General features: G+C 45.5%; 1 protein-coding gene across 2 annotated transcripts in view; it reads left to right on the top strand.

Annotated features, from left to right (window-relative positions):
• The window catches only part of INSR (insulin receptor), a 157272-nt gene extending 143061 nt beyond the window's left edge, over window positions 1-14211 (top strand). For both annotated transcript variants that reach the window (XM_037139999.2, XM_037140000.2), the window contains 3 exons: window positions 333-462; window positions 7465-7599; window positions 9381-14211. In XM_037139999.2, the coding sequence (XP_036995894.2) occupies window positions 333-462; window positions 7465-7599; window positions 9381-9723 (608 nt within the window). In that variant the 3' untranslated portion in view covers window positions 9724-14211. The remainder of the gene's footprint in view (window positions 1-332; window positions 463-7464; window positions 7600-9380) is intronic.
• Window positions 14212-14797: the final 586 nt, after the last annotated feature.

A 14797-nucleotide genomic window follows, 5' to 3' on the forward strand; every position in this document is an offset into this window, starting at 1 on the left:
GGGTTTTGGTGGGGCAGCTGGCAGTTAGGTGGGGCCATATCCAATGGGGAGCAGTAGAGTCAGTATTTGGGACGCCTGGGATTCCCAAGCTGTGGCTTCCTCGCCACTTGGTGGTCCCTTTTCCTTCCTTTAAGTGGTGGCCCATCCTCCCCCTCCCCTTCCCATGAGCACCTTCAGAACCCATTCTCCCCGGATTTGGCAGCCACCCAGGCAAGCATACACCTGGGCCAGGTGAGCCCATGTGAGGGCTCTGCCAGTGGCGAGGCAGTGAGGGTGGCAGACATCCGAGCCACAGGCTGAAGGGTAAGAGCTTGTGAACGCTTTGTTGTCAGACTTTGGAATGACCAGAGACATCTACGAGACGGACTATTACCGGAAAGGCGGCAAAGGCCTGCTGCCGGTGCGCTGGATGTCGCCCGAGTCTCTGAAGGACGGGGTCTTCACCACCTCCTCTGACATGTGGTGAGTGGCGTGCGGGCTGGGGTGGAACACTGGGCTTGAACTTCAGGTTGCTCCGCTGGTCTGAGGAAGAGGGGCGGGTAAAACCTGCTCTCCTCACAGCCCTCAGAAAATGAAGGAAGCGTCAGGTCTGGGGACTCAGGAGCAGCGAGCCACTGTTGCATTCCATTTGGGGCTGATCTTAAAGGCATTGCTGGATGCAGCATAAAAATGTTTTTTTCATTTTTATTTATATGTTTAACAATTATAGTTGACATTTAATATTATGTTAGTTTCAGGTGTACAGCATAGTGGTTCGATATTTGTAATTATTTACAAAGTAATCCCGCCAGATGAACTCGGCACCCACCTGGCACCGTACAAGTTATCACGATATTATTGCCTTTATTCCCCGTGCTGCACTCTTCCTCCCTGTGACTGTTCTGTAAGCACCACTGTGCACCTCTCAGTCCCTTCACTGTTTCCGCCCAGCTCCCCAACCCCCTCCCACCTGGCAACCTTCAGTTTGTTCTCTGTATCCACAAGTCTGTTTCTGTTTTGATTGTTAGCTTATTTTGGTTTTTAGATTCCACATGTAAGTGAAATCACAGTGTATTTGTCTTTGTCTGTCTGACCCATTTCACTTAGCATAATACCTGCTGGGTCCATCTGTGTTGTTGGAAATGGTAAGATTTCATTCTATTTTGATGGCTGAGCAATATTCCATTATAAATATACGTATTGTACCACATCTTTATCCAGTTTTTTATTAATGGTCATTTAGGTTGTTTCCATATTTTGGCTGTTGTGAATATAATGGGTCAGTGAATATAGAGGTACATATGTATCTTTTCAAATTAGTGTTTTGGATCCCTTCAGATAAATGTTCAGAGGTGGGTCATAAGATAGTTCTATTTCTAAGTTTTGAGAAACCTCCACACTGTTCTCCGCAGTGGCTGCACCAACCTGTAGTCCCACCAACAGTCCATGAGGGTTGCCCTTGTCTGCATTCTCGCCAACACTTGTTTGTTGATTTTTTTTAATGGTAGCCTTTCTGACAGGTGTGAGGTGATATCTCATTGTGGTTTTAACTTGCATTTCTCTGGTGATTAATGATGTTGAGCATCTTTATAATAGTTAACTGGCCATCTGTATGTCATTTTTGGAGGAATTCCTATTCAGGTCCTTTGCCCATTTTATAATGGGATTGCTTGTTTGGGGGATTTTTTTTTTTGGTGTTGAGTTGTATGATTTCCTTATGTATTTTGGATATTAACACCTTATCAGATGTATCACTGGCGAATGTCTTCCCCCATTTGGCAGATTGTCTTTTTTGCTTTATTGATGTACAAAATTTTCTAGTTTGATGTAGTTCCGTTTGTTTATTTTTTCTTTTGTTTTCCTTGCCTGAGGACTTACATCAGAAAAAAATATTGCTAAGAGAAATGTCATACATTATACTGTCTTCTGTTTTCATTTAGGAGTTTTATGGCTTCATATCCTATTTCTTGTAACTAGTTAAGAGATGGTCTAATTGCATTTTTGCATATATCTGTTTAATTTTCCCAACACCATTTATTGAATAGACTGTTTCTTGCCTCCTTTGTCAAGTATTAATAGACCATATCGGAATGGATTTATTTCTGGGGTCTGTGTTCTGTTCCATTGATCTATGTGTCTGGTTTTATGCCAGTGCCATGCTGTTTTGATTATTGTAGCCTTGTAGTATAGTTTGATATCAGGTCATGTGATGTCTCCAATTTTACTTTTATTTCTTGAAATTGCTGTGACTCTTTGGGGTCCATATAAATTTTACAATTATTTTCCCTGACTGCTGTGGCTCAGTGGATTGAGCACTGGCCCGCAAACCAAAGGGTCGCTGGTTTGATTCCCAGTCATGGCACATGCCTGGGTTGTGGCCTGAGTCCCCAGTGGGGGACACATGAGAGGCAACCACACATTGATGTTTCTCTCCCTCTCTTTCTCCCTCCCTTCCCCTCTTTCTAAAAATAAATAAATAAAACCTTTTTAAAGTATTTAAAATTTTTACAATTATTTGTTCTAGTTCTGTGAAAAGTTCCATTGGTATTTTCATAGGCATTGCATTAAATCTATACATTACTTTTGATAATTCTTCCAATCCATGAGCGTTGTATATGCTTCCAATTATTTATATCTTCTTCAGTTCATTTCTTTAACATCTTATAATTTTCCAAGGATTGTACAAGTCTTTTACCTCCTTGGTTAAATTTATTCTTAATTATTTTTTATGCAATTGTAAATGGGATTGTTATCTTAATTGCCCTTTCTGATAGTTTATTATTAGTTTACAAAAATGCAACTGATTTCTGAACATTAATTTTTGTATCCTGCTACTTTACTGAATTCATTTATCAGTTCTAAATTTTTTTGGTGGACTCTCTAGGGTTCTTTATATGTAGTATCATGTCGTCTGCAAATAATGACAGTTTTACTTCCTCCTTTTCAACTCGGATGCCTTTTATATCTTCTTCTTGTCTGATTGTTGTGGCTTGTTCTCCCAGGACTATTTTGAACTTGAGGAAAATGCTTTTAGCTTTTCCCTTTTGAGTATGATATTAGCCTCTATTATGTTGAAGTGTTTCCTCTATTCTCACCTTGCTGAGAGTTTTATCATAAATGGGTGCTGGATTTTGTCAAATGCTTTTTCTGTATCTAGACATGATCATATGATTTTTATCCTTTTTATTTATGTGATGTATCATGTTAATTGATTTGCAGATATTGAACCAAACTTGATCTCAGAAATAAATCCCACTTGATCATGGTGTATAATCTTTTTAATGTATTACTAAATTTGGTTAGCTAATATTTTATTGAGGATTTTAGCATCTCTATTCACTAGGGATATGGGCCTATAATTTTTCTTTTTTGGAATCAGGGTAACGATGCTAGCCTCACAAAATGCGCTTGGAAGCCTTCCTCCCTCTTGAATTTTTTGGAATATTTTGAATGAAATAGGTGTTAATTCTTCTTTGAATGTTTGGTAAAATTCACCTGTGTAGTCATCCAGTCCAGGACTTCTGTTTGTTGGGAATTTATTTATTACTGATTTGATTTTGTTAGTGGTGATTGTTCCATTCAGATTTTCTGTTTCTTCTTGATTCATTCTTGGAAGATTGATGTTGCTAGGAATTTATCCACTTCTTTCAGATTGTCCAATTTGTAGGTATATAATTGTTGGTAGTATTATTATCCTTTGTATTTCTGTGGTGTCAGTTTGTTTAATTTCTGATTTTATGTATTTAGGTCCCTGTCTTTTTTCTTGATGAGTCTGGTTAGAGGTGCATCAATCTTGTTTATCTTTTCAAAGAAACAGCTCTTGGTTTCATTAATTTTTTGTATAGTTTATTTATACTCCAGCTGATTGATTTCTGCATGGATCTTTTTTTTAAAAATATTTTATTTATTTTCAGAGAGAGAGGAAGGGAAGGAGAAAGAGAAGGAGAGAAACATCAATGTATGGTTGCCTCTCATGTGTCCCCTACTGGGAACTGGCCTGCAACCCAGGCATGTGCCCTGACTGGGAATCAAACCGCGATCGCGTGGTTCGCAGGCCCGCGCTCAATCCACTGAGCTATGCCAGCCAGGGCGGATCTTTTTTATTTCCTTTCTTCTACTTACTTGGGGCTTTTTTGTTGTTGTTTTTATGGTTCCAGTTTCTTTAGGTGTAAGATTAGATTGTTTATTTGAGATTTTTCATATTTCTTGAGGTAGGCCTGTGCTGCTATGAATTTTCCTCTTAGACCTGCCTTCACTGTGTCCTGTAGATTTTGAGTTGCTGTGTTTTTATTTTTATTTTTCTCAAGGTATCTCGAGAAGAAATGAGATTATTTCCCATAATCTCATCGTCAACCCATTCATTGTTTAGTAGCATGTTATTTAGCCTCCGTGTGTTATGTGTTTTTCACATTTTTTGTTTGTGATTGATTTATGTTTGAAGAAGATGGTTGATACAATTTCAGTCTTTTTAAATTTATTGCAACTTGTTTTGCGGCCTATCATTTGGTCTCTCCTGGAAAATATTTCAGGTACAATTGAAAAGAATATCTATTCTGCTGCTTTGGGGTGAAATGCTCTAGAAATATCAATTAAAGCCACCTGGTCTAATGTATCATTTAAGACTGTTGTTTCCTTGCTGATTTTCTGTCTGGAAGATCTGTCTGTTTGTGTTAATGGTGTGTTAAAGCCCCTTACTGTGACTGTATTTCTGTTGATCCGTCCCTTCATGTCTATCAGTATTTGCTTGATGTATTTAGGTGCTCCAGTGTTGGGTGCAGAGGTTTACAAGGGTTATATCCTCTTGTGGTATTGATCCCTGTGTCATCGTGAAATGTTTTTTTCTCTCTTATTTTGCTGTTGTTTTAAAGTCTAAGTATTGCTACCCCAGCTCTTTCTTCATTTTCATTTGCATGAAATATTTTTTCCATCTTGTTACTTTCAGTCTGTGTATGTCTTTCAATCTGAAGTGAGTCTCTTGTGCTCAGCATATATGTGGGTCTTGTCTTCTTACCCATTCAGCTGCCCTATGTCTTCCGATCAGGGCATTTAGTCCATTTACATTTAAAGTGATTATTGTTAGTTATGTAGTGTTTTCCATTTTATTATTTATATTTATGATTTTTAAAATAATAATCTTCTTGAAGAAGTCCCTTTAACTTTCTTGTTACACTGGTTTAGTGGTGATGAACTCCTTTACTTTTTCTTGTCTGGGAAGCTTTTTATCTCTATTTCAATTTTAAATAATAGCCTTGCTATGTAAAGTAATCTTGGTTGTAGGTCTCTGCTTTTCATCACTTTGACTATTTCGTCTCAATCCTTTCTGGCCTGGAGAGTTTGTTTCTGTTTAGAAATCAGCTGACAGTATTATGGGAACTCCCCTGTAGGTAACTAACTGCCTTTTTCCCCCCTCTGCTTTCAAGATTTTCTTTTTGTCTTTAACCTTTGCCATTTTAATTATATTGTGCCTTGGCGTGGTCCTCTTTGGCTTCATCTTGTTTGGAACTCTCTGTGTGTCCTGGACTTATATGTTATTTCCTTCACCAGGTTAGGGAAGTTTTCCATTATATTTTCAAATAGGTTGTTAATCCCTTGGTCTCTCTGTTCTTCATCTGGTCCCTTCTTCTGAATGTTGTTGCACTTGATGTTGTCCCAGAGGACCCTTAAACTATCCTTATTTTTAAAAATTCCTTTGTCTTTGCTGTTGAGGTGCTTTGTGCTGCCTTGTTTCCAAATTGCTGGTTCAGTTCTATGCTTTATCCAATCTTTTGTTGATTCCTTCTAGCATATTCTTCATTTCAGTTGGTGTATTCTTCATTTCCGACTGGTTCTTTTTTATGGTTTCCATGTTCTTTTTTTGTGCTTACTATCTCTTTGTTGCAGTTTTCACTGAATTTATCTCTTCTTCCTCTAAGTTCCTTGAGCATTCTTTTAACCTGTATTTCTGACCTCTGTATTTGGTAGGTTGCTTGGCTTCATTTTATTTAGTTCTTTTTCTGGAGTTTTCTTACATTTTTCATTTGGGGCATGTTTCTTTGTCCCCTTATTTTGGCTGCCTCTCTGTGTTTGCTTCTATGTATTAGGTAGAGCTACTGTGTCTCCCAGTACTGGCAGGGTGGCCTTATGTAATATGTTACCTGTGGGGACCAGTGGTACCGTCTCACAGGTCACCTGAGCCTCGTGCTCCCAGAGTGTCCCTTGTGCGGATGGCATGTGCCTTTCTGTTCTAGTTGAGCCTCAATTGCTGTTGGCACTGCAGTGGAAGGCATTAACCCTCAGGCTGTCTGGCTATAAGGACTGGTCACTACCACAGGGAATGAGCTTTTGCGTGCGGGCTGACCTCACCAAGTAGAGTTTGCCCGAGTGGACTCTGATGCCAGCGGAGACAACCCTTTACGTGTGTCACTTGTTCACCTAATCGGGTGGTTCTCTGTCATGGTGTGAAGGTGGCCATCGGGTGTGTTGTTTCTGAGGCCTCGGGAGGTACAGGTCCACACTAGCCACTTCCCGTGACTGGCCCGGGACTACCTTGTGGGAGCTGCAAGGTGTTCTGTGGTTGGTAGCTGCCTGTTCTGGATCCGGAGGTACATGGGAGAGGGCACACTGTGAACTGAGGCCTCCTGCCACCAGTACCAGGCCTTGGGACGCTTAGTGAAAGGCAGAGGGTGCCCCAAGGCCTGTTGCTGCCTGTGGACTGCTCATACGACTCAGCTGCTGAAAGACTCGGGCAGTAGGTGAGCTGGGTCAGGTACAGTCTCACAGCTGTCAGTCAGGGTCCGGTGAGTGGAGTTCGTTCGGCTGATGCCCATTCACACTTGGCTGTGTGGTAGGAGGGCTCAGCCTAGGGACAGTGGCAGCTGTTCCTCCAGCCCTTGCTCTGAAGCCACACAATTTGTTTCTCTCTGTATATCTCTGGTGACAACCCCTCCCCCACCCCTACCCCTGCCCCCTGTGTGTGAGCCCTTTAAGAGGATGTCTGAGTTTCCTTTCCTCTCACCCACATGGACAGAATCCCTACCTATTTGTACAGCAAGTATTTCGTGGGCTCTTCTTCCAGCACTGGTGCTCCAGGCCGGGGAGTCCCGTGGGCCTAGGCCCCCTTGCTCCTCAGGGGAATTTCTGCAGCTGAAATATCCCTCCTGATTCTCAACCTCCACACAGGCGTGTGGGGCCATCCTGTTCTGTGTCTCTGCCCCTCCTAATAGCCTCAACATGGCCGCTTCTCTGTGCCCTTCCTTATAAGACTTCTCAGCAGCTAGTCTTCAGATGCTTCTCCAGGCTGATTGTTTTATGACTCAGCTGCAATTTTCATGTGGTCCTGGGAGGGCGCAGGCTGGGCGTGTACCTGCTCTGCCATATTGAGAGGACGTGGATCTGAGTCATTCAATTAACTGGCCCTCCAGGTCCTAGTAACTAAGAAAGTTGTGTGTGTGCATGTGTTTAAATATTTTTTTATTCTTTGTTGTTCTTCTCAACTGTTGTCGGCAGGTCCTTCGGCGTGGTCCTCTGGGAAATCACCAGCTTGGCAGAACAGCCCTACCAAGGCCTCTCCAATGAGCAGGTGTTGAAATTTGTCATGGACGGAGGGCATCTGGACCAGCCTGACAATTGTCCAGAGAGACTGTGAGTGTCAAAAGGGGTGTTTCTTTATTTACTTAATTATTTTAAAATTTATTCTTTATTGAGTTTACTGGGGAGACATTGGTTAATAAAATTATATAGGTTTCAGGTCTACAGTTCTACAGCGTATCATCTATATATTTTATTTTGTGTTCGACACCCAAACTCAGGTCTCCTTCTATCACTGTTTATCTCCCCTATGGGTGTTCATTTAAAAGGCATTGCCTATTGCACACGTATTTGTGTTTGTGTGTCATGTCTACATGTGTGCTTGTGTTTGCACATTTTATGTCTCCATGACCTCTGAGTGTGTATATCATAGTTTTGGAAGGGAACTGGGGAGTTGGGTGGGAGACTGAGGTGTAATTCTCTATTCTTTATGTTCTTTATACACTTAAAATTTTGTCATGAGTCTAATATAATGTTATATTCAATTATATCTCAATAATAATGGGAAAAATAAGTCAGTAAGCATAAACATTAAAAAACTTTTGTTTTAAATATTTGTTATAAGATCACATGAACACTTATTCATATACACATACCGTTAAACAGTTGCAAAATCATTCAGCCCCACTAATAGTCCAATGAGTATAAAGTAAAGGAAAGGAAAGGACTGTCTTCTTTAATGAACAAAGAAAGGAAGGAAGGAAGGAATGGAGGGAGGAAGGGAGAGAGGAAGGAACGCAGGGTGAGTTTAACACTCAGCACTAGCAATGGTATGGCTAGGTAACCACCATTCTTACCTGCCTGTTATAAGAGCTACACAGAGCAAAATTATTGTGAAAGTCTCAAAAAATTGAAATGATTTAAACAGATGATCCAACAAAATGAGAGTTGCCAAGTAAATTGATAAATTAATATGATGTAGCAATTGAAATTTCAAATGATGCTTATAAAATGTTTTATAACTCAGTTGTTAAACTGGTTAAGTAGTAAGTGAAAAAGTGTGTGTGTATTATACTTCCAAATGTGTCCAGATAAAAGATGAGAGGTTGTATCTGAAGGAGAGTACTGTGGGAGCTGCATTTTCCCTGGATTTGGGGGTGTTTTCTAACTCCTTTATCAGTGTTGCTTAAGAAAAAAGTTTGACCTGAAAATTCATGGGGAGAGGCCATTTCTGTGCTTCGCCCTCAAAAGAATAAGACACTAACTTCAAAAATATGGTTCAAAGAGACTGCATATCAAGAAGAGTATGATGCAGAGGTATTTGAGTCTCTGAGCAAAGCGCCTCGAACTGTTGCCTCGTGGAGGCCCTCTCCTAGCCGGTCGGGACGAGGCCAGGAGCTGTGGCTCCAGGACCAGGGAACTTCGGCAGCACGAGGGCAGGGCTCCGCAGGCCTTTTTGCAAAGGGCCGTGTTGTTAGAATTTTCACTCTGGGCCATGGTGCTCGCTGTCGAAGCCACTCAGCTCTGCCGCTGTAGCTGGAAGGTGGCCCCCACCTACCAATAAGTGTCACGGACAGAAACGCTCAGGGTGATCGGGTTTGTCCGGTTTGGTTAGGGGGCTGATGTTTGCCAACCCTGCCCTGGAAGAAGTTACGGTGCGGAAAGGGAGGGGTAAGAACAGAAACCTCAAGCCCTCAGCGCCTGTTCTCTTTGCTGTTGGCCTTTCAAAACTGACCGTCACCCCCAGTAGAATTGCTGCTTGTGCTTGGCCGTCACCTGTACACGTAGGCACTGTCTGAAATGAACATGCCATCTGGGGTGTGGGCCAGCGGGCTGGGCTGGGACTGCTTGGCGGGGAGCCTGGGCTCACCCTCGATGTGTCCTCTGTCCCACAGCACCGAGCTGATGCGCATGTGTTGGCAGTTCAACCCCAAGATGAGGCCAACCTTCCTGGAGGTTGTCGACCTGCTTAAGGACGACCTGCACCCCAGCTTTCCAGAAGTTTCCTTCTTCCACAGCGAGGAGAACAAGGCGCCCGAGAGCGAGGAGTTGGAGATGGAATGTGAGGACATGGAGAGCGTGCCCCTGGACCGGCCCTCACACTCCCCGAGGGAGGAGGTGGTGGGGTCCCCGCTGGGCCTCAAGCGGGGTTACGAGGATCGCGTCCCCTACACCCACATGAACGGGGCCAAGAGAAACGGGCGGGCCCTGACTCTGCCACGGTCCAGTCCTTCCTAACAGCACCCGCTTGCGGGAGGGGCTCCCCACTTCACTCTCCTCTGGTTGGAAGGTCTTCAGAAAACTCAGGATTTTCCCAGGACTCGGCCGGTGCCCAGTGGAGCGGAGAGGCCATTGTTCTCCGCATGTGTTCATCGCGCGACCTAAAACCACCGCTGTCCAATTGCTGGTCTGACTGTGGCCGGAGAGTCTGGCTGAACGTGGAGGGCGGGGTCACCACAGCTGCCGCCCTGGCCACAGCTGCCGGGTCGGGCCAGGATGTTACTTCCTTCTGCAGTTGATTGAAAGAAAGCACCTGTGAAAAAGGACTTTTCGTGGGGATGAGGGCTGGTGTCTGAGCTACAGTGTAAAACATAAAAGTTGTTCATGGAACAAAAGTTTGAAAGAAAGGAAAAACACACTGTTCCAGTAGATTTTCAAGCTTTATGGAGTGAACTTTAGGGAGGTTTTTCTCATCCAGGCTGAAGAATTTTTTTCCTTCACAAAAGTAGTTCCTCAAATTGACCAATAGCTGCTGCGTTTGCACCTGCCGTCCCCGTGTGTGTGCATGTGCGTGCAAGGCAGGCAGGGCTGCTGTGTGTGAGCGTGCGAAGCCCCCGTGCCGAGGTGCAGCTCTGGGGCTCGGCCCGTGACCGGTCTCCCTCTCCCCGTGTGTGAGCGTCCTGCTTCCCCTCCTTCCTTCCCGTTCACCAGAGACCGCGCCCTCGACGGAGTCTCATGTGCCCGAGTCCAGCCTCAGAGTCCTCTGTCCCTTCACTCTGGTGAAAACTAGTTTTCCAGGAGCTGAGGGAGTGGTTTGGAGTATTCATGGATCTTTTAAAGACCAAACAGAGCTAGGACATAAGAAAAAGGAAAAAAAACTGAGATGATAAACAGTTTTGAGAATATATTCATAACACATTTTATTTTGAAAAAATCCCCAATCGGCCCCGTAAGTTATTGACTGTTTCCTGGGTCGGGGGCAGGGTTGGTGGGTCGGTCCGCCTGTGCGGGAATAGGGCGCGAGGCAGGAGAGGCCTCTTTGCTCAGTCTTCAAGGCATCTGTCTTTCTGGGAATAAAGCCACAGTTGCTGCTAACCCTTTGGATGTGCTGGGGCCGTGCCGAGGGCCTGGACAGTTGGGTTTGACGGATGGGTCGGTTTCTGCGTGGGTAAGCTGGCAGCCGCCCGGAGCTGAGCCCTACCTAGATATACTTTATGGCTCTTGGATCTCCTGTGTGTACCCGAAGCTCTTCCTCCACTCGGGGTACACATCCTCCAGTTATTCTGCAGACAGGACAAAATCAGATCCCCGTGTGTGATGGCACAGATGGACTTAGAGGACACTGAGCAATATGAAGTGAGGGCCTATCCATCCATCCCCTGCAACCTCAGGGCATCCAGCTGTCCTCAGAACTAGTCTCCCAGAAGCTGCTCTGTGCCGTGACCTCAGCTGGGCCAGGTGTGGGGCCTGGGCAGAACTCTCAGGTGCTTACAGTGTTGCAGCCCCGACGAAGTAGAGCCCAGGGGAGAACAGGCCAAGGACTTCACACTCCCCCAGACTCCTGCGCCAGCGTGAATCCAGTTTCTTTATTCGGTGAAAAGAACCACAGCTGCTCAAGGAAAGAACGCGGTGAACTTGTTACTTTGGTTCGTGAGAATCGTCGCCCCGATCACCCCTGAGTGCATTTCCTCACAGGTTTTTGACGGCTTCCTTCTCTTCTCTTGAGTTGTGGACTCAAGAACAGAGAGGGACTCACTGCAACCTCCGAACTTTTGAATTCCTGATTAACAACACAGATAGACACAAAAGCCCAATTGTCTATTGCTCTCCTATTTATAAGATTTGAGAAATTAGAGCATGTGAGATATTTCTGGGGAGCCTCCTTGATTGGGTACGAGGAGCAACGGTACAGAAACTATTTTTACCAAGTTCATTCTGGTCACAGGAGAGAGTCTGTACGCAAATTTAAAAAATACCACACAGATCTAGACATTGAGTTCTTTTCGTAGTAAATTTGTAGTGGCTCTAGATTGTAGTTGCAGCAGTTTTCACATTTTTCTAATTCAGATAGTTTTTCTTACATCAGGGGAAAATAATTTATTTTAATATAAAATCACTGTAAAAATCATTTTTCTAGGAAATGGAATGCACATAAATTTTTATCAAAGAAAAATAAACAGGCGAATGCGGGATGGTGAGCCTTTCCCATCATAGTCTACCTCAGCACTGTCAGGATGAGGTTCAATACGGATGTTTTTGAGACTTCAGAGCTCTGCCAGGGTCTGATCCGATCAGAAAAACTCCACATCCGCCGAGTCTGGATGCCAGGGACCAGTCAGAATTTCGAGGGGCGTTTGGGGTGAAGCGTGGCCTTCTGTGAGTAGTAGACCCTTTTTCTAGCAGTTGATCGTCTTCTCTGATTTTAATCTTTGTGACTTTTTTTATTTTGTTTTTTACTTCTCTCCATTAACACCATGCTTCCCATGTAGGGACCGAGTTTTGGGTCATGGTTATGTCTGTGATGTGGCGGGGCCCAGGCCTGGGCTGCTCCTCCCCGGAGGGAGTGGCCTCTCAGTCTCCCTCCGGGCAGCAGGCTCCGCGGCAGCGCTGGCCTCCCCCGTCCCACCGCATCCCTTCGCGGTGAGCACCAGAGGTGCCCTGGTCGCTCTGTGACCTGTCCCCACTGCTCTCAGATGGGGAGGCTGTGCGAGGGTGGATAGAATCACTCTCACGGGCACCTCACCCGCAGACACCCAGTGCAGTGTCTCCTGGGAGGCATGTCAAGAATCCCAACTCCAAACGCACCAGCATACTGAACACGTCTTTTAGCAGCAGAACCTGGCACCTCTGTGTTGTGGTGTGGTGATCTCAAGCCGATACTGTTCCACCTTGTGGGGCTTTGAGAGCCAGTGCGTGAGTGTGGACCGGGCCAGCGGGACTGCTGTCGTGCTCACCAAGCCCTGCGCACCTGTCGTACTCTTCAGCACTGCCTTGTGGACTCCCCTGTCTCTGCTTGCCCTGGAGAGGTGTGGTGCCGAGGCGGGTCCCGTGCAAACAGGACTCCGCAGACTGTATTCAGTTGTCTCCGCTGTTGCAGTGCAAAAAGCGAGCAGCCGTCGGAGTACAAACCTCCTCGTGCACCAGGCGATGGTGACTGTGATGACAGGACTCCGGTCCCGGGAAGTCGTGATTATCCTGGGGGTTGTAGTGATGGCTAAAAAGCAGCCACGCCAGCCTAGGTTGACAGTTTTCAAAAATGTCTATTATGAAAACCCTTCTCGGTCATGTGGTGAAACCCATGCAGTTTCTTCTTCTGGGAAGCGAACACCGAACATACGCTTTCTCCCCAGACCAGTGACGGCAAACGCACGTCTGGGAACGCTTGTGTTCCTGGAGCCGTCCCGCATGCTCTCCTGCTGTTCCAGCTGGGAGAGGTGCTGCTGGCTCTCGGAGAGACACTGAGCATGAAGGAGCGAGAACGTGGGAACCGAGGCCAGGCTCTGCGAGCGAGTCCCTGGACCAGAGACTGCTGCGGGCGGACAGGACGCTCGCTGCCCCGAGGTGGTTGGGTTGGCCTGTGTTCATCTGCAGTTGTCAGAATGTCGGTCGGCGGGCAGGGACATCGCCGGGGCGCGGCCCCTGCCAGCTGTCTGGGTCAGTGGATGTGCCGTAGTCCCGACGCCAGTCATTTTTCTACTTTGGTGGAAGTAGGTGTTAAAACACTTGTGGATGCCACTCGGCGAATCCTCGACACCTCGGGCTGTTTAGAAATTATGATTTTTGTTGGGGGTGGGGAATGGGGAAATGCTGATTGTACATAAATGGTGCATGTAGAATGGTGTCCTTTCAGAAAACCTTCCAGAATGTTCTTCAGAATATTGATTTACACCAGAGGTGAGGTTGGGAATGGGAAGAACCAGCTAGCGTGTGTTCTTTTCAAACACACAAGATAAGTTTTAGGGGCTGCGACCAAAGGCAAATGTTTCCTTAGGGTCCCCCCAGAAACAGAAGGGACAACGACTTTTTCCCCTCACTGTCACCTGATACCCGTCAAGGTCCAGAACCAACCTCCGGCCAGATTTTCATTTGGGCATGGCCCTAAATGTGCTCGTTAGGAACCAGATCATGAATCTGAGACTCCTGGTTCCATTTGAGAAGGCAGGAGTAGCCCCCAAGTGAGCGTGTGTCCACACACACACTGAGGAATAGCGTAGTTTCCCCACTGTGCGTGTCTGAGTGGGGGCGGCCTCGGCCTGTGCGTCAGCAGCAGACGCCTGTGCACCCTCAGCCTCACAGGGTCAAATGTGCCTTGGCTTCTGTGGAGAACAACGTGGAAAGACAAAACACACCAGTAGCTCAGTTACAATTTGCAATGTTTTCCTACAAGAGCCAAGTAATGCCATGTACAGAACATGCCTTTGGGGGGGGTGTTGAAATCATGCTGCATGTAAAACATGGGGTAATTACCTGTTTATATGAAAATTCTGAATAAATTATCTGAGAAGAGTCTTGTTTCTGTGTGGTGTCTGAACAAGTACCTGTGAGCTGTGTGGCGGTGTGGCTATGGGGTGGGCTGGGTTAAGGGAAATCTTCCAGGAAGTTGAGGGACAAACCCCTAGATTCTTCAAAGCAACAAAGCAGGAGGTCAAATATTGTCACCAGTGGGGCCAGTGATGCACTGATACCCACCTTGTACAGTTGGACTGGTAGTTTAATAACAAACTGTCCGTTCCAGTTGGTATATAACTGCTCCCTCAATGACTCTAGACCTGCCAAGCTCCAAGCACTAAGGGGCTCATTCCAAGAATAACAGGGACCTCTGGGATCTTGTTCCATTTCAACATGCTAGAGACTTACATGCTAAATATTTTACACACCATCCTGGGAGCATAGACCTCTGCCCAGGGCGGGTGGCCAGCAGGGGACTGCAGGCTGCAGGAGGATTGTGAACAGCCTTCCTTGAGCTAAATTCAGGGTGCTGTGGGTGAGGGGAGACTCCAGGCCTTCAGCAGCCTGTGTGACTTTCCTGAGTCACATAATTTCTTGTGTGGGTTGTTGCTGTGTAACAAACAGTCCCAAAACTTATCAGCTT

This window comes from Artibeus jamaicensis, unplaced genomic scaffold, assembly GCF_021234435.1.
Source record: "Artibeus jamaicensis isolate MK-2021 breed Jamaican fruit bat unplaced genomic scaffold, CSHL_Jam_final scaffold_286, whole genome shotgun sequence".
In the NCBI taxonomy this organism is placed as follows: Eukaryota; Metazoa; Chordata; class Mammalia; order Chiroptera; family Phyllostomidae; genus Artibeus; species Artibeus jamaicensis.